This window comes from Eptatretus burgeri, chromosome 2, assembly GCF_056783735.1.
Source record: "Eptatretus burgeri isolate ZD-2024b chromosome 2, Ebu_testis_v1, whole genome shotgun sequence".
In the NCBI taxonomy this organism is placed as follows: Eukaryota; Metazoa; Chordata; class Myxini; order Myxiniformes; family Myxinidae; genus Eptatretus; species Eptatretus burgeri.
Genome location: NC_140962.1, coordinates 15,073,355 through 15,099,054, shown reverse-complemented (window position 1 = coordinate 15,099,054; position 25,700 = coordinate 15,073,355). Strand labels below are relative to the sequence as shown.

General features: G+C 43.2%; 1 protein-coding gene across 2 annotated transcripts in view; it reads right to left on the bottom strand.

Moving 5' to 3' along the window:
* The window catches only part of LOC147031468 (protein kinase C epsilon type-like), a 169,460-nt gene extending 147,900 nt beyond the window's left edge, over window positions 1-21,560 (bottom strand). Inside the window, exons 1-2 of one of the 2 annotated variants that reach the window (XM_085863716.1) lie at window positions 21,414-21,560; window positions 17,885-18,425 (exon numbers count right to left, since the gene is read on the bottom strand). In XM_085863716.1, the coding sequence (XP_085719842.1) occupies window positions 17,885-18,235 (351 nt within the window). In that variant the 5' untranslated portion in view covers window positions 18,236-18,425; window positions 21,414-21,560. Of the gene's footprint in view, window positions 1-17,884; window positions 18,426-21,220; window positions 21,243-21,413 lie in introns of those variants that run through there. The other variant, XM_085863726.1, reaches the window with a different exon arrangement.
* Window positions 21,561-25,700: the final 4,140 nt, after the last annotated feature.

The following is a 25,700-nucleotide window of genomic DNA, read 5'->3' as shown; positions in this document are numbered from 1 at the left end:
TGACGAGGACTCGAGGATAAAAAGGTTCTGTTCGGGGAAAACGGGGGGGAGGAAGAATATCGGTAAAGAGAAACCGTTTTGGTGGAGGCTGTTGTGCTGGGAGCGTGCTGTTTGTTGGGCTGATTCGATGCTGGATTTGATCGTGTCTCGTGGCCTTGCTGTGCCTCGTGCCTCACCTTGGTTGGCTCTGGGGTTCTGCTGGCTCAGAGCACGGGGTCGAACGGCGGGCGGACCTGCCTCCCTCTCCTGCTCGCAACTTGGCGCCAGAACTGGCTCCCTGGCGGCTGCGAGCGGACTTGGGCCGACACCAGGAGGTCGACAGCACCACGGTGTCTCCTGCCCCTGACTAGCGCAACGCCAGCTCGTCCGACGCCAATCCAGGGACTGTTGCGTTTACACCACGGGCCAGCCTGACCACCAGGACCAGCTACGTTTTGTGTGTGTGTGTGTGTGTGTGTGTGTGTGTGTGTGTGTGTGTGTGTGTGTGTGTGTGTGTGTGTGTTTGTGTGTGTGTACCTGGCGCCTTAGAGGGTTTGAGATTTGTATATCCATTGGAATTGTCTGTGTTTTCCCCACGCCCGAACCCACACCACCATCCCGTCGAATCGCCCCGGATCCCTCCTCTTGCCGAGTCTTATTATTTCTGGTTAGAGAAATAAACATCATTAACTCAGTGAAAAGCGACTCGTGCCACCTTCCTCGTCCCGTTTGCGGTAGAGCGATTAGAACCGCCATCTTTGGGTTGTAAAGGATAAACCGCCTCCATCGACGTTAGCGGGACTGTTCAAGTCCTGTGGATGTCACAATATATATATATATATATATATATATATATATATATATATATATATACATACATACATACATACATTCAGGGTGAGTCAGAAGTAGCACCTGATTTCTGTCAGATGATTGTTTGTTTGCCATTTGTATTACAGTGTACAAGAAGGTAGAAATATATGAATGACATGTATATCTAACCATTTATTCAAGAAAAAATGATTACGGAACTGTACCAAGCTGTTTTACTTGCATATTTCAAAGTGCCCTCCCTCATGATCGATGCACAATTGCAGCCGAGCAGGCGCAGAGCGGCACACATGTCTGCAGAGTTCGATATCAATTTCCTCAAACTTTGCAGTGATTTGAGCCTTCAATTCCTGAATGGTACGAGGCTTTTCACGATAAACAAGGTCTTTCATGAGCCCCCAAAAAAATTAATCTGGAGGTGTAAGGTCTGGGGAGCGTGCCGGCCACTCGATCGGACCGCGGAGGCCGATCCACTTTCTGGGAAAGTTTTCATCAAGCCACTGACGAACATAACGTCCATAATGAGGTGGAGCTCCATCATGCTGGAAATAACAGTCCTGATCTTGTACCCTGGGCCAAAAGAAGGTTTGCAGCATATCCAGGTAAATTTCTGCAGTGACAGATCCCTCAAAGAAAAAGGGTCCAATTATCCCTCATGGAGATATGGCTGCCCAAACTGTCACTCCAGGTAAATTTACCTCCTTCTCAACTGTCACTCTTGGGTTATTCTCAGCCCAGTAGACACAATTGTGTCTCTTAATTGTGCCATTAAGCTTAAAACATGCCTCATCTGACCACCAAAATCAAAAATAAATAAATTACGAAAATGAATAATCTGCAAGACAATTATTAACAACATGACTTCCCAGAAATAATCTGACAGCCGAAAAAAAACAGAAATCGGGCGCTACTTTTGACTCACCCTGTATATACATCTATATATTACGCAGGTGGAGATCTATTGCCATTTTCGATTTATTTATGATTAATTGGAAGGTTTCTTGTTTTAACAGTTTAACATTTAGACTTGGCAATTTCATCCACAGACATCCAACACCTATCAATGGACGTCTGACACTATGCATATGGATGCTTTTTCAACACAGAGTTACAATGAAGGAGGAATTTTGTTTATGCTGTGCATGTCGTTTCTTGACTTACGGGTCTGCTCAAATTTTGATCACAAGTCCTCAACATCACAGATTTTTTTCACGCCAATTGTCACAAAACCCAAGGTTCTTCGATAGATCAATGTCCAAACGACTACTTGGTGCCATCCAAACTTGGGCATAACTAATACAAATGCTCCTATGCTGTCTCGCCTGGGTTTGAATCTTAGCTCAGCTGTAAACTGTCATGCCAGTGTTTCACAGGCAGGAGTCATTCATCAATATATGTGCTGTCCCTCGGATGTATGTTAAACTGAGTGTCCCTTCTGCCGACATTAGTTAGTGGACGTTAAAGATTTCACAGTGTGCTTTGTAAAAAGTAGGAGGGCTATTGCTGGCACCCTGGCCAAAATTACAAAATTCCTGCCCTAACCTACAAAGGGAATTGAACATCAGCAGCAAAGACACCTCTTAGCACAATGATACTACCCCACAACCTTGTGCTACATACGAAAGAAATATAAGGGTATAATTAAAATGTAGAGCACAAATATTAAAAGAAGCACACAGGCACATCACTGCACTGTACACAACATAACTGAGAGCTAACTCCTTTTCTCCTCTCCTTCGACCTGCATTAACATTGAGTTTACAATAAATATATATATATATATATATATATATATATATATATATGTCTGTACTAATAAATCACAATGGTGTGTGTGTGTGTGTGTGTGTGTGCGCGTGTGTGTGTGTGTGTGTGTGTGTGTCAGTGTGTCTCCTCTGTAACTAACTCCAAAACTATTAAACCGAGCAACCTGAAACTTTGCATGCATACTAAGGGAACTCCAAGGAAATGCAGCAGTGAAAATTGGGTGTTTGGGTTAATTAAAACACCCATTTTGAAGATAATTAATGGCCATATTTAATTATATCCTTTATCAAGCATAGCCTCGGTCACCTCGCTCTTAGGGGGTCTTAAGACGTTTCCTGGGTGACCTTGCTGGGGTCTGAAGCCACCATGTATTTTGGCCTGCTCAACCATGCCATGACTTGGAACAGGCCACAACGATTTCTTAACGAGAAAGTTTCTTTTTTTTTCATTTTCCTCACTCATATTACCGAATGCCTGTTCATCATAGCTGCGAATCACTGTGTACATCGCTTTTGTGCTATGATTTTCAAATTAGGAGCTTGGAGCAATTTCATCCATGATATGACCAAAAAAATTGAAACTTCATCAATTTTAAATTCAGGCTGTAACACAAGAAAATTTGAAAAACTCTAGGGGTGTGAATACTTTCTGAAGGCACTGTATATACGTAATTTCAAAACACACCTGGGCCACAAGTGTGGCTCACGAACCAGGTCTTAAGTCAAAGTCCTCAGCTTCATCCTGTTTCGGCCCTTCAACCTCAATACGGGCATCTCAGGTGGGCCAGCAGGGGCCCAGATATGCCTCCATATGCAGCAAGTACACTTGGATGCATACGTACTCCCACCCCCAGTCAGCAAGAACACAAGTTACAACAACAACAACAACAACAACAGTTTCAATCCCAAAATCCACAGAACCGAAAATATATACTGGAGCATCCAACAAACCACCCGACCTTACAAAATGCACCACTCAACAACAAAACACACAATACACGTGCAGAAAAAAAACAAACACACACACACTGTTCAAATCAGCAACCAGACACATCTCTCCATATCTCTTCCACACTCAGTTACTACCGCTTTTAGGGCTGAAAGAAACACCACCCAATCAATCTCAACGTACACCGTTCGACCTGTCTCGATAAACTTCTTCCAAATCCAAAGTGAGCCATTCAAAGATAACTGGGCCACTCTCTCACACATCCTCCTTCTTTCCATTCCACACACTCCGAGTCGAGCAAGAAATACATCGAAGGAATTGCCAAAATACCCTCCACATGCCAGCTCAAATGGCTGACAAGAAACTCGCCAACCCTTCTCCCAACACTCCGCTTCCAGCTCACCATACTCGGCGATGGCAAGTGATCCGGAATTTACGGTTTGACCCGTTTTGTTTCTGAAAACGCACAGACCCGTTTTCGTGCGGTCAAAACCCATATTGGATGGAAAGTACGATCAATTTTAAAAACACAATGTTTCACTTCCATTCTACTCGCAAGGATTGACACACAGACTGATATACCTGGAGCGACCTGCAGTCGATATGGAAGGTATCAATCTCATGTCTAGTGTATTGGCTCTGTGACGTCATAAGCCTGGAGCCTGGATCTCACCGAAGGCCATGTCGACATCCTCCAGGATTCTGTACGCAGTATCACTTCGCTTCCGATCACGTCGACCATATTGTCATTACCACGAATCAATCGATCTGTACTTTCCAATTCGCTCTTCCACTTCTTGGTGATAATATATTGTTACGAATTCTTGCCCGCCGGCATGCGAACGACCGCGTTTTACTAATAGCGGACGTACGCCCACCAGACGAACAATCTAGTCGCGGCTTTCAGGATCAATGCCGAAAACCAGCCACGGGTGTGTTCTTAACCACACCACAACCTTGTCCGCACTCTACCCACGCGCTACAGGGTCCGATCGCCAAATCTTCGATTTACCTAATTATTTGCGCGGGTAGATTACCGAGAGATTGTACCTCAACAGGACCGCTTGGAAACGAGCCGCTTAAGCAGCTCGCTTCCTTTTGGGATAACCGAGCGGGGTCTTATCGCACAGTCCCGTTGGACCCGATCACTTTAACGGGTATTTAAAAAACCAACTATATTCCGAGTGCAAGATGGCAGCTCAATTAAGGGAAGAGGACGCAACGAGCAGGTTCACATTTAAAGAAGCACATTTATTTCCACACGTATACAGTGATGCAGTCATGCAATGAATGGGGGGAGCACGCATGCAATTATACAGCCAAACAAAAGCAATGTAAAGGAGCTACGACCGTTTATTTATTTTTTTACACACTTATCAGTTCTACTTATCGGACTTGGCGCCACATCTCTCACACAAAGAAACAAGGAAAGAGAACCCCATCAAAGGCAAGTGGATAGACTGGACCTCTCGGGGTCTTTATAACATGGACCGAAGGAGCTCCAAGAAGCCGGGCTGGTTACCTTGTCCTGGTGGTGGTGACTCGCTAGGGCAGCCCGCGATGTCCCGTCCCCACGGCAGCTAGCGTAACCGTGGCTCGGCCGCGGCGTGGTGATTCGGGCCCCAGCCGGCAACGCCTGAGAGGAACGAACAGGTCTTCGCTCTCTCAGAGTTGATGCTCTCTTTAAAAACCCGTCCGTCCCTCAGCGATGCTCAGACTGTTCCGAAGCCCGATCACCTCAGACCGTTCGGTGCTGGTTGGCGAGCTCTCTCCGGCTCTCTCCACGTCCCGCACACGAACACGCAGCTCCGCGCGGAACGGCAGGCTTGGCCGTGCTCTCCGCTCGTGTCTCTTCTGCTCTCCTCAGCTTCTCCACCAACTGCAGGCTCCAGGCTCCAGGCGCTCCGAACCCCGACAAAAACTCCACAGACTGAATGTGCTTGGCGCTCCGCTCGCCCTTTTATAGTGCCCGAGAGTCGAGGTTTGGCCTTCGATCCCTCACCTCTGATCCCTGACCCCCCCCCCCACTGGCTCCGCCCCTCTCGATCTCCTGATCCGATTCTCGGACGAAGCTTGCACAGAGCGGACGTGCGCGAAGACAGCGACCCTGCGCGGCGAGCGGACGTGCGCGAAATCACCGACCTGCGCGGCGAGGAAACCCCCGCGTCTGCCTGCAGCGCCGCCGTTCGATGCGGACTCGCCGTGGCTGGCGCAAAGATGGCATCGCTTCGGAGATGAAGGTGAGGCGATGTTGTTCGTGTTGATCTATTGGGGGAGATGTGGATTAGGAGATGGTGAGGAGATGTCGTTGTTGTGAAGGCGGTTGTGGAGAGGGTGGTGGATGGTTGGCATAGTGGAGAAGGTGGTTGGTGGTTGGCGTGTTGGAGAAGGTGGTTACCTTGTCCTGGTGTACGATGGAAGAAGGTGGTTGGTGGTTGGCATGGTGGAGAAGGTGGTTGGCGTGGTGGAGAAGGTGGTTGGTGGTTGGCGTGGTGGAGAAGGTGGTTGGTGGTTGGCATGGTGGAGAAGGTGGTTGGTGGTTGGCCCAAAATAACGATAGTAAAAGAAAAACGGCTACCTCAAAGAGCACAGCCCGGGTGACACGGATAATTCCCTTTAGACAACGGTGAGGAAATCTATCTGAGCACAGACTTATCGGCATAACTGATCTGAGGACCTATATGGTGCTCTGCGAATTTCCACAGCCGTAACAATATGTATATACACACATATATATTTATCAGTATACTTTCGAGGATATATTTTAAATGGCAGGATTTCATTCAATTCAGATTGTTTTCATTCACACAAGGTGTCCACAAATTACCAAATTCAAACCGTAATAAAAAAATAATGAAATAGGATATGTGACCTCATCTTATATTACAACAAAGAGCTACAGAGCTACAGGCTCGAGTCATTGAGGGCAGTGCAGTGTCCCACCCTATTTCATTGGCTGGAGCCTGGAGGGCAGTATATCCCATTTCATTAATGTTTATTACCGTAATTTGGAAGGGTAATTTGTGCCACAAGATATCGTTGATGTTGTTGTTGCCGTTTCGTATGCAGCTTGTGCCTGCTGGCTGCATCATTTTCTGGAAGCTTGGCTTTGCCGCTGATGCAGTGCCCCTGTTACCAGTAAGCTGGAACTCGTTTTGACGACCTTGGAAGGATGACAGGCTGAGTCAACCCACTTGTTATTTCAACGACATGACAGGGTCTCAAACTCAAGACCCTGAGATCTTAAGCCAGCCATCTTAACCATTAAGGCTTGTGTCGTTGATGAGAAGGGCAGACAGGGAGCCACGATTTGGCCTTCTGTTTAGAGTAGTTCAGCACGTCTACTTGTCCTGACTCACAGTAATGCCGAAGAGGAAAGCATCTTCTTCCAAGTTCGCAAGAACAACATCGATTGCCGAGGGTGTTTGTCAAATGAGGTCACCTGCTCTCCTGACATGGAAAACCAACTCCTGCAAAACCCCGGGTCATAAGTTTGATCCTCCAAGAGATGTCGTCAGAAAGGCCAAGAAAGCCTGCGGTGATTACAATGCCGAGCACAGTCACGTGAAGTGACTCGTCCATCAGGTCGTGTCCACGTCAGTTTGATTGATCTCTGTTCGTATAGTGCTCCACGATCGTCGAGATGAGTCCACACTTAGACTGTAACGGGAAGTAAACATTTAAGATGAGTTCTGAACAGCTGCAAGACCACCTCGTCAATAAACAACTATCTTGGTATTGTGGTGTATTGTGTGTCACTGACAACATCTCAAATAGCGTTGTTACCACGTTTGGAAAAATAAATAAATAAATAAAATACAAACCCGCTTTCGATTTCTACCGACCCGTTTTTCATCATCTCCAACTTGCCTTGTATGCATACTTTCCTCTCTTACTCTCGTGCACCTCCTCCATATTCTCTTCCCAAGGTACTGACAATTCTCCAAAGATGACATGCCTTGTTGTGCCTGAGCAGATGACGGTCAGGCCGCAACCTTGTCACGCAGCACTCTTACCACCTGGCCCTCTTTCACAAACAACACCTCTCTCCCCCATGGGCCCTCCTCCTCCACTCCCCTCTTTCTTGATCTCATCACCTCTTGTTGCACCATCTCCACTACCACCGCTAGCACGTGATTGTACTACCATCTATATCTTCCTGCTGCCAGCGCTCCTGAGCATGCACTCAGCACATATTGCATTGCTCCACAACCTCGACATCAAGAGCAGCTCTCCTCCAGCCTCAAGTTTGCTGGTGATGGAAGCACATCATACATTGCCCGCAACAGGAAATTCAACAGTATTATATTTTAACAGAAATTCAACAGCCTGCACACCCTCCCACCAAGTCCAAGCACCTTCCTGTGCCTGTCCGACGACCTTCACATATGTCCTCTCCTCCTCCTTTCGTCTCACCTCCCTCTCCACCATCATACTCCTTTTTTTCACACATGCCTTTCCCCATAGATCATGCTTCAACCACCCCAAGCCATACTTCCCATGCTGCACCATTCCCAACATCTACTGCTGCAACCGCTACTCCATTTCATCCATCTCTGCTCTTGCATTCCACTCTAACTTTCCTTCTTCTCTGGGAGAGCATTCTTCAGCACCTTGTACACATCGGTTATTGATGTTGAGGGAAACCGGAGTTTTCCCACACTCAGCATAAACCAGAGAGTTGGTGTCAAAGCCACCCAATGCTCACCTGTTTATACATTTATCGTTTTTAAAAGACGAGTCTAATAATTAATATTTTATAAAGTATTGCAGTGATGTCTGATCCAAATAATTTTTATAGCAATATATGTATTTGTATATTGTAATCAGCAACAAGAGCGCAAGTGAGCACAATATACGCCCGAAGAAGAAGGTATATACAGAATTGTGCTACGAGATGGAAAACAGCATCCTGGTTGCCAGGGCAACCACTTTAGATGACAAACGTATGTCACGACACACCGTCTCCACAGTCTGTACCTATGCACCAAATATGAAACGTGAAAGTTGAAAACTTTGGGAGTTAGAGTGCGGACAGGAATGGATGGACGGACAGACAGACAGACAGACAGACAGACAGACGGACGGACGGACGGACGACCAGTATCACATAATACGCCCCGATATAGATATATATATATATATATATATATATATATATATATATATATATATATATATATATATATATATATATATATATATATATATATATATCGGGCGTATAAAAATAGTGTGGTAGATAAAAGCATTAGAGAGGAAAAAATAACTTGCACCAAAAACTTTAACATTTTCACGCTCACGTTGATGCTCACGCCGGGGGTATCGCGATAGCTCTCTGTTCTTCGAACAGGCGAGCTAAAAAGCAATATTTGTCAAACAGCGTGGCACTCCCAACCACCTCCTCACAAACCCACTCAACAAAACCTCCATCCTTTCTACATGCCCAATCACAATATCATACATCATCAATGGCCACAATACTCGTGGCATTAATCCAAACTTGAAACACCATATCTTCAACTTTACTGGCAAACTATAACCATAAATCCTCAAACCTCTCAGCAGCTTGCTCCTTACCTTTTCCACCCCTCCCACATCATTGAACTCCACCATATACCATCTTTCCAAGCTCTTCACGGGGACCAAAGCCAATGATGGAACCACCTCCCCTCCCAGCTCAAACCTGCGAACGTGGTCCACCCACTACCCCTCGTCTCACCATAACACTCCTCGACGTTCTTGCCTTAAAGCCCATCCTTGCCCCGCACATCAACCTTTCCAATCGCTCCGGTACTTCTACTGCTCCATCAGATGACTGTTGGACAACTGTCAGGTCATCCGTGAATGAAAGTATCACTTTGTCTGAGTGCATCCAACTGCTTTGGACTTCATGAAACTTTCCATACTTTTAATCATCAAGTGTGTAAAAGTACTTACTGAGAATTACTGGAGACAGATTAGATGGTTGATCTGGAAGGCGATGCCATAAAGCAGAACAATGCCCTCTGAGGGCCCAAAGTAACCAACTTGTTTTCTTTTTAGGATTACATTTGCAAGATGAGGTTGTGATGTTTTTGTTTAAGCTTAAGAACATCTGCATGTATTCTGTCTCAAACATTTACTCCAAGGGCTCATTTCTCACTGTAGACAGGTCAATGCTATCGCTATTATTCATCACACCTCACCTGGTCATTCACTCCCTGTCGTATCATTCAACCATCCATTACAAACAAACCTTCCAAGGTTGAAAACGTTCTTGTAGCAATGCCCTTCGTATTAACATGACAATGTTCGGTTTCTCCACTTTTTTTTTTGTCCATCTTCACTCCCCCCACACAAATGTCTCCTTTTCATTAATAAATTGTGCCTTTTCCCTCGGGCATTTCAAGGTCAGAGCTCATCTCCGTCTCATGTTGTTTGCATGCCTACCATCAACCTTCTTTGCTCTCACTAATCCATCCTGCTTATCCACACTTCCGTTTATCACACAGTGTATGAAAAATGTCCAATGTCTGCATGCTTTCCACTGCCCTCCCATGTTGCCGACAGCAATTTTTTTCGACAGTTTTGCTCTTCGACTACAGTTTTGCTTCGACAGGTACTACGACAGTTTTGCTCAACGACGACAGGTACCTCAACTCTCTTATACATAATAATAAATAAATAAATAAATAAATAATTAAATAAATTCTGGACTGCTCCACCCAATGATATCGCATGCCAAAGGATTACAATGAACACACCACACATGCAATTCAGCCATTCAAACCTTTGATGCTTCATGCAGAAAATTTTTTTTAAATCCTCCAGTCTGGGGCCAAGCAAAGCACCAGTCATGCTGCCAATAAGGAAAATGCAAACTCCAGCACTTTTGTCCATCGTATGATATTAATGCAAAGTTTATGGGTTTCCAATATTTTTACATTTCAGAGCTGAACAAATCAAAATGCCCAAGACCGAGTGGTTCTGAGGTGCCAAAGAGGCCAAAACCCCAACAAAAAATGGTTGCAACTGCTCGTTTTTCACCCAAATATAGGTGAGAAGGTTCAACCGAATAAAAATAAGATAAAAAAAAAAAAAAAATCGGCAACGATTAATTATCCATGTTCAAAGACAGCATTCTTGCATCAAAAAAATAGCTGTTTTCCAAACGACGTTTAGTGCAAGCTGACCAGTCGTGCTTCATACAGTTGTGTGAGCTCTGGATAAGCTAATCTGATTTCAGTCCGTGTTCAAGTGGGTGGGCTGGCATGTGTTGCAGCCAGAATCCCATCAGACTGTGCGTAGCAACAAACCAAATCCAGACTCAGACCGATAAATTGGCAGCAGCAGAAAAACGACGAAGCCCTACGAAGGGCAGCTATGAATACATTATTAATAAAATAAACAAACACATCAAGTTTGAAAAAGAAAACGGATTATTTAAGAACCATTTCATGCAATCAAAACAAGCATCCTTGTAAATCTCATGCTCTTAATTTTGTATTAATCACTTCGCTCAAATTGCAGCTGTCACTTATGTTTAAATATTTGAATTCAAAGTTAAATAATAATATTAAAGTTCCTTGAACAACATATATTAGACCAAGAGCGCAAGTGAGCACAATATATGCCCGAACAAGAAGGTATATACAGAATTGTGTTACTACATGGAAAACAGCATCCTGGTTGCCATGGCAACCACTTTAGATGACGAACGTATGTCGTGACACACCGTCTCCACAGTCTGTACCTATGCACCAAATATGAAATGTGAAAGTTGAAAACTTTGGGAGTTAGAGTGCGGACAGGAACGGACGGACGGATGGACAGACGGACGACCGGTATCACATAATACGCCCCGATATATATATATATATATATATATACATATATATATATATATATATATATATATATATATATATATACATATATACATATATACATATATACATATATATATATATATATATATATATATATACATATATATATATATATATATATATATATATATATATATATCGGGCGTATAAAAAGTAGCGTCTGTCCAAGTGTCACGCTTTATTTGAAACGGTTGCTGTTGTCGTGGAGTAATAAAAATGGTGCCGTTGGAAAACTGATAATCTATTTACTTGGAACAATAATTTCAGAGTTGAAAAACCGTGTTTGTTTAATAATAAAATGCCTTTTATCAGGAACTAGTGGAACCTACCCATTGCTTCGCTGGTGGACCAATTAGTCGTCCCGTTTGCCAAAAATAAATTGGGCGAGAAGAAGGAAAGGAAGACAATTTATCTGTGCATAGATCGCTTCAACTCCTCCCCCATCACTCTCCTCCCCATCCCGGTCTTCACGTCACGCTCCTCCGCTCCCTTTGCCTCCCCCCCCAATCTGTCCTGATGTCCGTTCCTGCCAGAAATGTCTCACACATCATGACAGGCTTTGACGGGCCTCTCCATTTTGGGGGAGGTGGGAGGGAGGAGAAGGGAAGGAGGACAAATTTACCTGTGCGAAGAGTGCTTTAACCTCAGCATTCCCCAGGCAAAGAAAGAAAATGTAATACCCTCTGCCACCACCACTAGGTGGCGCTACACGGTACACTTTTGCATGGAGAATGTACGCAACCCCCTCCGCCCCCCCCACCCACAAACATCCCGCTTGAGGCTGCAGCTACATAGCCGATGGTACCCCCCCCCCCCCTCACACACACACACACACACACACACACACACACACACACACACACACACACACACACACACACACACACACACACACACAAAGTTGCATTTGTACCCCAAATTTGGAGTTTGTAACTTAAAACATGTGGCCATGCATAAGGAACAAAGCCACAGAGACAGAGACAGAGACAGAGACAGAGACAGAGACAGAGACAGAGACAGAGACAGAGACAGAGACAGAGACAGAGAGAGAGAGAGAGAGAGAGAGAGAGAGAGAGAGAGAGAGAGAGAGAGAGAGAGAGAGAGAGAGAGAGAGAGAGAGAGAGAGAATGGGGGTCATATAAACAAGAAAAGAAAAAACATTTCAAAAAAATGTAAAAACATGGAGGGATTAAATCTCAAAAAACCAACCAAACAAGGGAGGAATGATGCCACAATATGACATAACAATCCTCTTATGGATTACCATCACGATATCTTTTGACATTTTACTTTTGCTGTGGGATTGTGAGGGAACGACGTCAAAAGTTATTGTGATGCTAAACCAGAAGAGGGTTGTTGTGTCATATTGTGCCATCCTAATGTGGCATCATTCTTCATTGTTATTCTTCTTCTTCATGAATCACAATCTCACAACAAAAATAAAATGTCAAAAGATGTTGCGATGGTAATCCATAAGAGGATTGTGGTGTTGTATTTTGGCATCATAATGTCGTGTGATTCCTTCCTTTATTGGATGTTTTTTTTGTGATTCTATGCTTTTACATTTTTTGGAAAAAAAAAATTTTTCCTTTCTTGTTTCGGCAATTATTTCAGTAATAAAATGCTTAACGTTTTTTGGGGGTTTTTTTGGTGTGGATTAAATGCATCTATGTTATTAAATTCGGCTTATGGTACATTCTACCCCTCCCCCCTCAATCCTGGCTTTGGTTCATTCCATCTGTGGATTACCACACATGCGAAACGATACGATTCTAGTTTTCAAAAAATAATAAAATACTTAATGTTTTATATACACTATTTTGTTATTTTAGTGTGGATTAAATCCATGCGTGTTATTAGATTTAATGTTTTATATATTTTGTTATTTTGGTGTGGATTAAATCCATGCATGTTATTGGATTGTTTTAATACTTGTTTCAGTTGAATTGGGGGATGGTTTGGATATGTATCACTTTTGGAATGGTGCTGTCCATTTTCCCTCCTATTTTTAAATTTTGGGTTGCGTGCACTCGCCCGGAGATAATGCAACTTCCTATTGTTGCAATCGCCATCATGGCTTCAGCACTTATTGAGGTAGGTTTGGCGACAGTTTTATATTGTTTTGATATACATACACATACATGTATGCAGGAAAGAAGCAGAAGAAAAAGAAGAAGTACAAATTGGTGATTTCGCGGTCTCTCATTGTGGTACTTTAGCGATGTATTCCGGCATCTTTTTAAATGCTGGGAATTCAGAAAACGCTCGAGAATAAAAGGTATGGCTTTTAAATGCTTATGAATTCAATTTTTAGGAGTTTAGAAACGTATCATTGTCGATACATTTGAATGGGTGGCCATTTTTATTTTCCTGTTTCAGCCCTCTATATGGAGTACAACCATACTCCATGATAGATTGGAGCTTAATATAGAGGTTCCAACGGTACCATTTTATTCATCGACAATAGCAGTCTGAACCCTTTTGAATAAAGCATGGCAGACATGGAAGGTGCACACAAAAAAATATATATACAGTGGGGAGAACAAGTATTTGATACACTGCCGATTTTGCAGGTTTTCCCACTTACAAAGCACATAGAGGTCTGTAATTTTTATCATAGGTACACTTCAACTGTGAAAGACGGAATCTAAAACAAAAATCCTGAAAATCATTGAATGATTTTTAAATAATTAATTTGCATTTTATTGCATGAAATAAGTATTTGATACATCAGAAAAACAGAACTTAATATTTAGTACAGAAACCTTTGTTTGCAATTACAGAGATCAGACGTTTCCTGTAGTTCTTAACCAGGTTTGCACAGACTGCAGCAGGGATTTTGGCCCACTCCTCCATTCAGATCTTCTCCAGATCCTTCAGGTTTCGGGTACTGTTGCTGGGCAACACAGACTTTCAGCTCCCTCCAAAGATTTTCTCTTGGGTTCAGGTCTGGAGACTGGCTAGGCCACTCCAGGACCTTGAGATGCTTCTTACGGAGCCACTCCTTAGTTGCCCTGGCTGTGTGTTTCGGGTCGTTGTCATGCTGGAAGACCCAGCCACGCCCCATCTTCAATGCTCTTGTTGAGGGAAGGAGGTTGTTGGGCAAGATCTCGCAATACATGGCCCCATCCATCCGCCCCTCAATATGGTGCAGTCGTCCTGTCCCCTTTGCAGAAAGGCATCCCCAAAGAATGATGTTTCCACCTCCATGCTTCATGGTCGGGATGGTGTTCTTGGGGTTGTACTCATCCTTCTTCTTCCTCCAAACACGGCGAGTGGAGTTTCAACCAAAAAGCTCTATTTTGGTCTCATCAGACCACATGACCTTCTCCCATTCCTCGTCTGGATCATCCAGATGGTCATTGGCAAACTTCAGATGGTCCTGGACATGCGCTGGCTTGAGAGGAGGGACCTTGCGTGCGCTGCAGGATTTTAATCCATGACGGCGTAGTGTGTTACTTATGGTTTTCTTTGATACTGTGGTCCCAGCTCTCTTCAGGTCATTGACCAGGTCCTGCCGTGTAGTTCTGGGCTGATCCCTCACCTTTCTCATGATCATTGAGGTTCCATGAGGTGAGATCTTCGAGGGAGATTGACTGTTATCTTGAACTTCTTCCATTTTCTAATAATTGCGCCAACAGTTGTTGCCTTCTCACCAAGCTGCTTGCCTATTGTCCTGTAGTCCATCCCAGCCTTGTGCAAGTCCACAATTTTGTCCCTGATGTCCTTCGACAGCTCTCTGGTCTTGCTCATTGTGGAGAGGTTGGAGTCTGATTGATCGAGTGTGGACAGCTGTCTTTTATGCAGATAACGAGTTCAAACAGGTGCAGTTAATACAGGTAATGAGTGGAGAATGGGAGGGCTTGTTAAAGACAAAACTAACAGGTTGTGAGAGCCAGAATTCTTACTAGTTGGGAGGTGATCAAATACTTATTTCATGCAATAAAATGCAAATTAATTATTTAAAAATCATACAATGTGATTTTCAGGATTTTTGTTTTAGATTCCATCTTTCACAGTTGAAGTGGACCTATAATAAAAATTACAGACCTTTACGTGCTTTGTAAGTGGGAAAACCTGCAAAATCGGCAGTGTATCAAATACTTGTTCTCCCCACTGTATATATATGTTACAGTATAGTATAGTAATACTTCTGAAAACAATGGAAAAGAAAGAATGGCACTCAGTAGAGTAAGTACCTCTGCCTGGCTGAACAGTTTACGTTTTGTAGGCCAAATCTGAATCCGGGCCTTAACCAAAATTGAATCGCCTTGTTCTTGTCACCGAACCAACTTATCCACCTAGTTTGTCAGAACTAGTCCACAGGGTTTTGAAATATCATGCTCCATGTCGTTTTTGGCCCCATCTCTCAATGGTGAAGAATAACTTTGATTAAATATTTTTTCGTATCCAGGTCTAGATTCGGATCTTCCCAAAAATTGACTCGATTTGTCCTTGGCACACACTCAACCTGTCCCCAAAAAATTGTCCGAATCCATCCATAATTGGTTGACATATCCTACTCACAGACAGGCAGACAAGCGTGAAAGCATAAACTCTGTCAACCTTTGGTGGTGGAGGTAACGAGAGAGTTCATTGAACACCTTACCCCACACAGTCTTCACAAAAATGACATGGGATGTCCTTTGAACTCTTGTTTTGCGTTTTGCACTGAACAACGCATAAGGCATCACCATATTTGTCAGAATGCTGAATCTCACAGTTACTCTGCCCTCAGGGTGTAAGACGGCTTGAAGATTTTGTCCAAGTACTGCTAAACAGGTTTTTGAAAGCTCCAAGATGATTTGTGTTCTTCACTGTTAAAGTAGATAATTAAATTGAAATAACATAAAGGTTTTAATGGCTGCAGAAAAAAAACAAACAAAAAAAATTTCCCTTTTTTGGAAGTTTATGCCGTTGATGCACTGTCTTTTACACCACCTGATTTGACACATTAAATTAGTTGTTCATGCCTGTTGTTTGTGTCCTGCATGATGCCCTGAAAAACAGTAAGTTTCCTGTTTGGAATGATTTTCAATTTTGTTTGCCTGCCAGACAAGCAGACAGCGTCGAAATATTATCTCACTCCTCTCTGCGCACGCACTCTTGGGATGAGATTCCATACAATTTTAAATTTCAGAGCCAAATTTCTGCTAAATTGCAGGTTCTTCTTCTTATTCATGTTCTACAGTGTTAAACATATAAAATTCAATTGGAACTTCCTCGATCATAGACTAACATCGACAGACAGACAGACAGACAGCCAAAGTGAACCAACTGCTTAATCCTGCTTTTCGCTTCGCACATGCAGGGTAAATATATAAAAAGTACCCGGAAGGAGCACACAAACAACAACCACAGCTACGACGACAGCAACAACACCAACAGCGACATTTTATAAAAAGATCCTCATGCGTTTCACCTCATTTTACAGACAGACATACATGCAATTTATGTTTGTGAAGTAGAACATGATGTCATTTGATAAAAAAAAACAGTCAGCGATGCGACGGGTCTTACATGCCACTATTATTTGAATAACAAAACTTTCAAACATTGATGAACACTGATCTGGTAAACTCTCACTCTTGTCACAATTCCTTCAAATGCTCAGGGAACATCAATTTTTCCAAGAAAATCGTTTTACCCGACCTCTCAGAAGCAATGAAGGGAAGATAAAGTCTCAAAATGTTCAGCAATAATTGAAGCCCACGAAAGGCTGTGATTACAGCAATACATTTATAAATTGCTGTACATATTTTTCTGTTCGTCATGTTCACATCAGCAACACAAAATAATGATCAAATAGTCACCCTCAAGGATTGTCATCGGGTACGAGGGCAAATTGAGCACGATAAGCAGACACTAAAACGGGTGTTACGATGGAACTGTTTTATCAACAACAAAATGCTCTCTTGTTCAGTCGATTGTACGAGGACAAGCCACCTTACAGCATTCTCAACACATTGTTTAATCCAATCATACCAACACGATGACACCCATAGATTTTTTACCTAATCCCAATTACAAGTTCAGGTTTGTCCCTGAATTTGTCAACTGAATCGGCTTGAGCCCAAGTGTATTCAGAAGGCAATGAACTTTGGAGCAGAATGGTCAATCAATGACCCAACTGCTACCTTATAAATATTCCACCCTCGCTCAGACACAGATACTTTTTACTTCACTTTAACATCGTTTTAGCGAAATGCAAAAAAAAATAAAAAAAAATAAACCTTCATGAAATTACACAGAGGATATTAATAAACTATTTGGAATCAAGGAAAGCTGAGATTGGCACAACCTGAAGATTTTTAGAATTGGAATAAAATTAGACTGCACAGTTTTATCTGTGTATAATGTTGAAAATCACGAAGACTCAAAGTTCAACAAAATGGCCTGAAAACAGCAATCGCAAAAGATAACACCGAATATTTTATGCCGATCGAATTCTGGTGAATTACTCATGTGATTAGACACAACACACGTACCCAACTTTCAAAGTGGAGACTGTCGTTGTGGAGAAGTTCTTCAAAGGGGATGGTGCAGTTTGCCACAAAGTCATCATAGCCGATGGGAGTGTCATGAAAGACTGCCAGTTCGATGCGTCTGGCACCAGTAACCTCTGATGCGAATTCCTCATCCCATCGTGGTGCATTGGTGCGCTGCCGCGTCTGCGTCTGTCCGACACGATTCTCATCCACATTCAGGGCCACATAAGGGTCCAGCAAATTCGGCGGTCCACGAAGAGAGCCCAGGCCGTGTCGCTGGGACCAGGGCGTTGGAATCAGCTCGGCTGCCTCTTGTACCCGGAGACGCAATGAACCATTAAACACCACCATGCCGCCGCCACTTCCACCTTCTTCTTTCCAGCTGCTGGAGTGGACCGCTTGTTTATCTGTTGTTGTGAGGTTTCAATGCACCAGCCTCAGCTTTCCAGCAATTGCAGTCAAATATACGTCTGAACCACTGTCCAGAATCAAGGCCTGGGGTACCATTGTCAGCAAGGTTGTGAGATGATGCAGCAAGATTCTAAGGAGAGAAAAGTGAGGAGATGGGGAAAAAGGTGGTTCATAAGATGAGAGATTAGATAAATATACAACAAAGAGGTTGGGGAGGGGGGAGAAATGGGGAAGGAGAGGAGAATGAACAAGAATATAACAAGATGAAGAAAATAAATACTGAAAAGACTAATACATGCACAAAGGGGCGACCATCACACCAGACAATTATATTAACTAGCATAACCCACGATCTGCGCGACATGTTGGGGTGGGTGTGTTTGAGAAAGGAACTGATGCAGAGTATCAGTCGTAATTTTACTTTAATGCAGTAAGTGGAATACGATTTCACCGTTTCAGAAACATTTTATTTACTTTTTTTTGTACCATGCACCTCATATGGTCTTGAGATAATGCAAACCGAATATCACGTTACTCGAGCGCAGAACAAAGTCGAAGATAGCGCGACACGAAACCACAAACTCGGATATAATATATAAGGTAGTTTATGAGGACTTTTAAAAACGATATAAAGGATGGAGATAGGAACAGTCAATGTTTTTATGAAGTTGAATGAAAAGCCAACTGTCAAGATTTCCTTCTTTACTGTGGTAAAGGTTGGGGTTGGGGAATGGAGGGGGGGGTGGAAGGGAAGAATGAGAGACAATCATGTAAACCCACAAACTTGCAGCGAGGTTAAAATAACAAAAACTAAGAATGGGAAGACATTCAGCAATCAGGAGTAATATGGGAAACCTCTAAAAACAGGCAGTCAGTCACACACACACACACACACACACACACACACACACACACACACACACACACACACGGACACACACACACACACACACACACACGGACACACACACACGGACACACAAACACACGGACACACAAACACACGGACACACACACACATACAAACACACGGACACACAAACACACACACACATACACACGTTCATACAAACACACACACACATATACACACGTACATACAAACGTACACACACGTACATACAAACACACACACGTACATACACACACATGTACACACAATGATACACACACGTACACACACATACATACACAAACACACGTACACACAAACACACATACGTACATACACACAAATACACATACATACACACACACACGAACACACGTACATACACACACGTACATATACATACGCATACACACATACATACAAACACACACACACACGTACATCCATACACACACGTACATACATACACACATACAAACACACATAAACACACGTACATGTACACACACACACACATACATACATACATACACACACACACACACGTACACACAAACACACATACACGAACACACGTACATATACATACACATACACACGTACATACAAACACACACACACACAAACACACATAAACACACGTACATGTACACACAACATACACACACACAAATACACATACGTACACACACACACGAACACACGTACATACAAACACACATACACACGTACATACAAACACACACACGTACATACATACACACATACACATAAACACACGTACATGTACACACAAACATACACACACACACATACACACACGTACATACACAAACACACGTACATACACAAACACAAACACACGTACACACAAACACACATACACACACATACACATACATACGCACACGCACGAGCACACGTACATGCACACATGTACATATGCATACACATACACACGTACATACAAACACACACACACGTACATACATACACACAAACACACATAAACACATACATGTACACACAAACATACACACACATACATATATATACACACACACACACACACACGTACATACACAAACACAAACACACGTATACACAAACACACACGAACACACGTACATACACACATGTACATATACATACACATACACACGTACATACAAACACACACACGTACATACATACACATACATACACACAAACACACATAAACACACGTACATGTACACACAAACATACATACATACATACCACACACACACACACACACACACACACACACACACACACACACACACACACACATACATACACAAACACAAACACACGTACACACAAACACACATACACACAAATACACATACATACACACACACACGAACACACGTACATACACACATGTACATATACATACACATACACACGTACATACATACACATACATGCACACAAACACACATAAACACACGTACATGTACACACAAACATACACACACATACATACATACATACACACACACACACACGTACACACAAACACACATATACACATACATACACACACACACGAACACACGTACATACACACATGTACATATACATACACATACACACGTGCATACAAACACACACACACGTACATACATACACATACACACACACATACATACACACACGTACACACACACATACAGATAAACACACGTACATGTACACACAAACATACACACACACATACATACACACACACATACAGATAAACACACGTACATGTACACACAAACATACACACACACATACATACACACACACATACAGATAAACACACGTACATGTACACACAAACATACACACACACATACATACACACACACATACAGATAAACACACGTACATGTACACACAAACATACACACACATACATACATACACACACACATACAGATAAACACACGTACATGTACACACAAACATACACACACATACATACATACACACACGTACACACACACACAAACACACACACAAGTTTTTGTCAGCAGATCGTCTTGGCCTTCAAAACTGGAGAAAATAAGCGCAAAACACGAGCGGATGTAACTGTAACTGGTCCTCCACGAGGGGGAGCTCAGGCGAGACCCGATATTATTTCTCACATTAAAACAAACTCACGGGGAAATACAACAGGACCAAAGGTAACGAAGACGTCACAACCCTCACCGTTTCACAGGTAGTTTCCCAGCAGCGCGACACACGACGACTCCCGCACGATCCGCCTGCTCCTGAGAGCGGGCAGGACCAAACCAAACCCGCGCGCCGGACGTGACGTAACTTCCGGTACGACGGCGGAACTCACTCAGAGAGTAAACAACCCTCCCATCTTCCTCTTCCACAGTTCCCCTTCACAACACGTTTTCCCTTTACCTCACTCTTCCCCTTCACTTCGTTTTGCCTTATTTCCCCATTTCCCCCGTCTCTTTAAGCCCTACTCCCCCACCTTTCCGCCATTCTCCCCCCCTTTTTTTCGGCCTTCTCCCTCATTTTTGTGCTCTCCCCATTTTTTTGCACCTGTCCCCCTTTTCGTAGCCCTCCATCTTTTCCCCCATTTTTTTTTCAACCTTCTCCACTTTCGTAACCTCCATATCCTATTTTAACCTTAATACCGGGTTTTCCCCCTTTTTTCGTGCTTCCCAATTTTTCAACCTTTTCCCCCTTTTTTCGTACTTCCCTATTTTTTCAACCTTCCCCCCGTTTTTAAGCCACCTCTTTTGCCGTTTTCCCCTTTATTATTGCGGTTATCTTTTTTAATTACATTTAAATTTATTTGACAGTGAAAGACAGTGACTGTCAAACAGGTGAGCAGTCACCTTTTTTTTTTTGCCCTCCCCACTTTTTTTCCTTTCCCTCTTTCTTTTCCCTTTCGCCCTTTTTGTACACTCCCCCCCGCCCCCCTTTATTCGTTCCTCCCCATCCTTCTTTTTATCACCTTCCCTCCCTTTTTTGCCTTCCTTTCCTTTTTCGTCATCCTTTTGCTCCCCCCCTTTTCGCACCCTTCCCTTCTCACCCTCCCCCTCCTTTTTGCCTCCCCACCATTTCACTCTTCCCTCTCCATTTCATGTCCCTCGCCACATCCCCACACATTTTCAGCCTCCACATCTTATTTTGTCCTCCACATAATTTCACCCTTAGTCTCCCCCTTTCTGCTCTTCTCCTTATTTTGCCACCCCCTTGTTATTTTGCCCTTCCCATTTTCACCCAACCACTTTTCACTCTGCCCTACTTTGTGCCCGACCCACTTTTTGTCCTTTCCCCCAATTTGTCCCCACCATATTTCCACAGAGCGCTCAAGGTCCATCAACAACCCCCTTCTGGTAAAACTACCAAAATCACGAATCACTGCTCACCTTCACTCTTTCATTCCTCTTTTTTCCCGCCTTTGGAATAAACTCCCACACTCTGTTCAATCCCATTCTTCCCTCCAGGCCTTCAAAACAGCTATTCACCACCACCTCTTACCATCCCTCATCCAAATCCTTGATATTTTCTACCCCCATTAATCCACCCCAAACCCACCTCCTTCAAATTCCCTGCTTTCCTTCCTGAAAGTCCCTGTCATGTCCATCTTGTATTCCCCATGTTCCCCCATCCCTCTCCCTTCCACAGATCTCCTTATGTCTCTGTTCCCCACTGTTTTGTCCTTCCCTCTTGTCTCATGCCCCCCTTGCTGTGCTTTGTGTGTTTGCTCTCATATGAGCCTCGACAAGGTATACAAAAAAACCTCAGAAAACCCCGTCTTGCTGATTATTCATGATTTCCCAAACACATGTCCAGTGCAAGACTGATGCTTTAAGGTATTTTGATATTAATTTCTGTTTCAAACTAAGCATCGACATTGCAACTACAACTATACCAAAAAAAATTTGTGTCAGAATACAAACTTCCATCATCTCCATGGGTCTGATGCAATCTGTGAACCTCTCAATGCAGACCTCTGCTCATGGTTCGTCCTCTTTTTCTGGATCTGGTAATGGCTATCTTTACGTCCAACTTTTCCTGGTTTTCCCACTGCCCCTCTTTCCTTGCTTTTGTAAGAATCTACATCCTTCTCGCTGTTTTTATTGAGAACCACCACGGTGCTGAGAAGTTTGCGAAGTCTGAAGTCTGCTGCAAATTGTTCTTTTGCAAAAGGATTGGTGTTCCAATTCTGCATCTGATCTGATTCACTCCACTTGGAAAAGCTTTCGCAAAAGCCTGCTCTCGCTTGTGCATAAGTCGATCCGATTTTCCGATGTTGTATCGAGCTATCCTGTCCAGATCTCAGCCTCGAGTACTGTGCACGAAATCCTTTGTGCAAGACCGGTGTGGCTATCAAGCAGGTTACCTTCTCAGCATGGAAATATAACCCAATAGTGGGGCAACTTAGCTAAATATAGCATAACAATTGTGCATTTTGTGAGGAAAGCACCAAATTTGGAACACTAGTAGCCAATCATATTATGAACAGATCTGGATATTGGGCCATCTCAAATTCAGCTGCTGATGGCTGTGGCAGCCATTTTCCACTGCCATCAAAAATTTTGAGATGGCCCAATATCCAAATCTGTTCATAATATGATAGGCTACTAGTGTTCCAAATTTGGTGCTTTCCTCACAAAATGCACAATTGTTATGCTAAGTTGCTCCACTACAACCGAGAGCACCCTTGGCTCATTGCCCAAGCCTTGCAACAAGTGTGTGTCCATCCTCAAGCGAGCCAGAAAACATCAACTGCCTAATCTCAAGGCCTAGGTCTCCAAACTTTTAAACTCCAAACTTAAAAACTCCAAACAACAAATGTGTTGGACTGCTGCCAGGGGGGAATGAGGTGTAGCTGGTGTTTTGAGAGTTGCTCCTTTGTGAGAGAAAAAAAAGCCTTTTTTGTGTTAGTGGGTTATTCCACATTGTTTACAGTCGCCCATAACAGGCGCACAGCAGTTGCGTCATCCTCTGCTGATCTGGAATTCATTAGAGGTTCATCTGACAAGTGCAACGCATCTTTAAATCATGGCAAATCTCATGGACTCACCTTTGTCCCTCCAGGATTACCAAATGAACACACCTATCTATATATGTACGGTCAATCACTGGAAGTGATTCAATCTCCTGAACTTGTATGCCTCACCATCAGCCATGACCCCTCTTTGGTGAACCACGTTGAATAGTTGACCTCCAACATCAGTTGCAGACTGGGCAACCTCTGGCGTTCCAAGTCATCATTTGTTGGGAAGTAAAAAGTTGGCCTCCGAGGTCTTTGTCCGGTGCTCAATGAAGTCCTGCTATACCTATGTGCTGTCACCACAACATTACATCCGTCTCCCTAGGTTAGTGTTTCCTCCCCTCCACTCCACTCACTCCTCTTTTCCTGTTTGTCAATTCCCATGCTTATCTGTACCAATAAATGTCTGTGTGTGTGTGTGTGTGTGTCTGTGTCAGTGTGTCAGTGTGTGTGTGTCTCCTCCATAACGCCAAAGCCATGAAACCTGGTGGCCTGAAACTTTGCATGCGCACTAAGGGAACTCCAAGGAAGTGCAAGAGTGAAAATTGGATGTTTGGGTTAATTAAAACACCCCTTTTGAAGATAATTAATGGCCTTATTTAATTATATCTTTTATCAAGCGCATCCTCAGACACCTCCATGCTTCCTCGGTCACCTCGCTGTCCCTGGCCGGGGTCTTACTTCCTCATTTTGTTCGGCCTGCTCAGCAATGCCTTGATTTGGAACAAGCCACAATGGTTTATTAACGATAAAGCGTTCAAAATGTTTTTTTTTCTCTCACTTTCCTCACTCATATTATGGAATGCTTCTTCATCATAGCTACGAATCGTTGTGTACATTGCTTTTGTAAGTACTATAGTTTTGAAATCAGGAGCTTGGAGCGATTTCATGCAGTATATGATGCCATTTTCTACAATCTTATCTCACTGACTAATTGAAGTGTATAATATAGAAATATAATTTGAGTTTGGACGATCGGATCAGGTGGACTAAATAACTTGAAATCTGCAGTGAAATCTGAAAATATTAAGAAACCGGCGACGTTTAGTTTTTTGCAGGTACGTGACATTACCAATCAGCTTGCTATCGCTTGCCAAGCTAGCAACTCCTTAACCATTTCATTGGACTGATTGATTGAGTGCTTAAGCCATTTGCCGAGCGCCCTACAGTTGATAGTGGTAGAGTTTGTGTCCCAATCGGATCGGGATGTACAGTCAGAATTTGCTATGCAAGGTAGAGGTATGGATACAGCACACACGGACGTGGTACATTTGGGTAGATTTGGATTTGTAAAGGGACTCTCCGTGTGTGTGTGTGTGTGTGTGTGTGTGTGTGTGTGTGTGTGTGTGTGTGTGTGTGTGTGTGTGTGTGTGTGTGTGTGTGTTGGTGTTGTTCATAAAGCATAACATATTCTCTCTGCTAACTCCCCTTCCCCATCTCTCTCTCTCTCTCTCCCTCTCTTTGTCCCATCC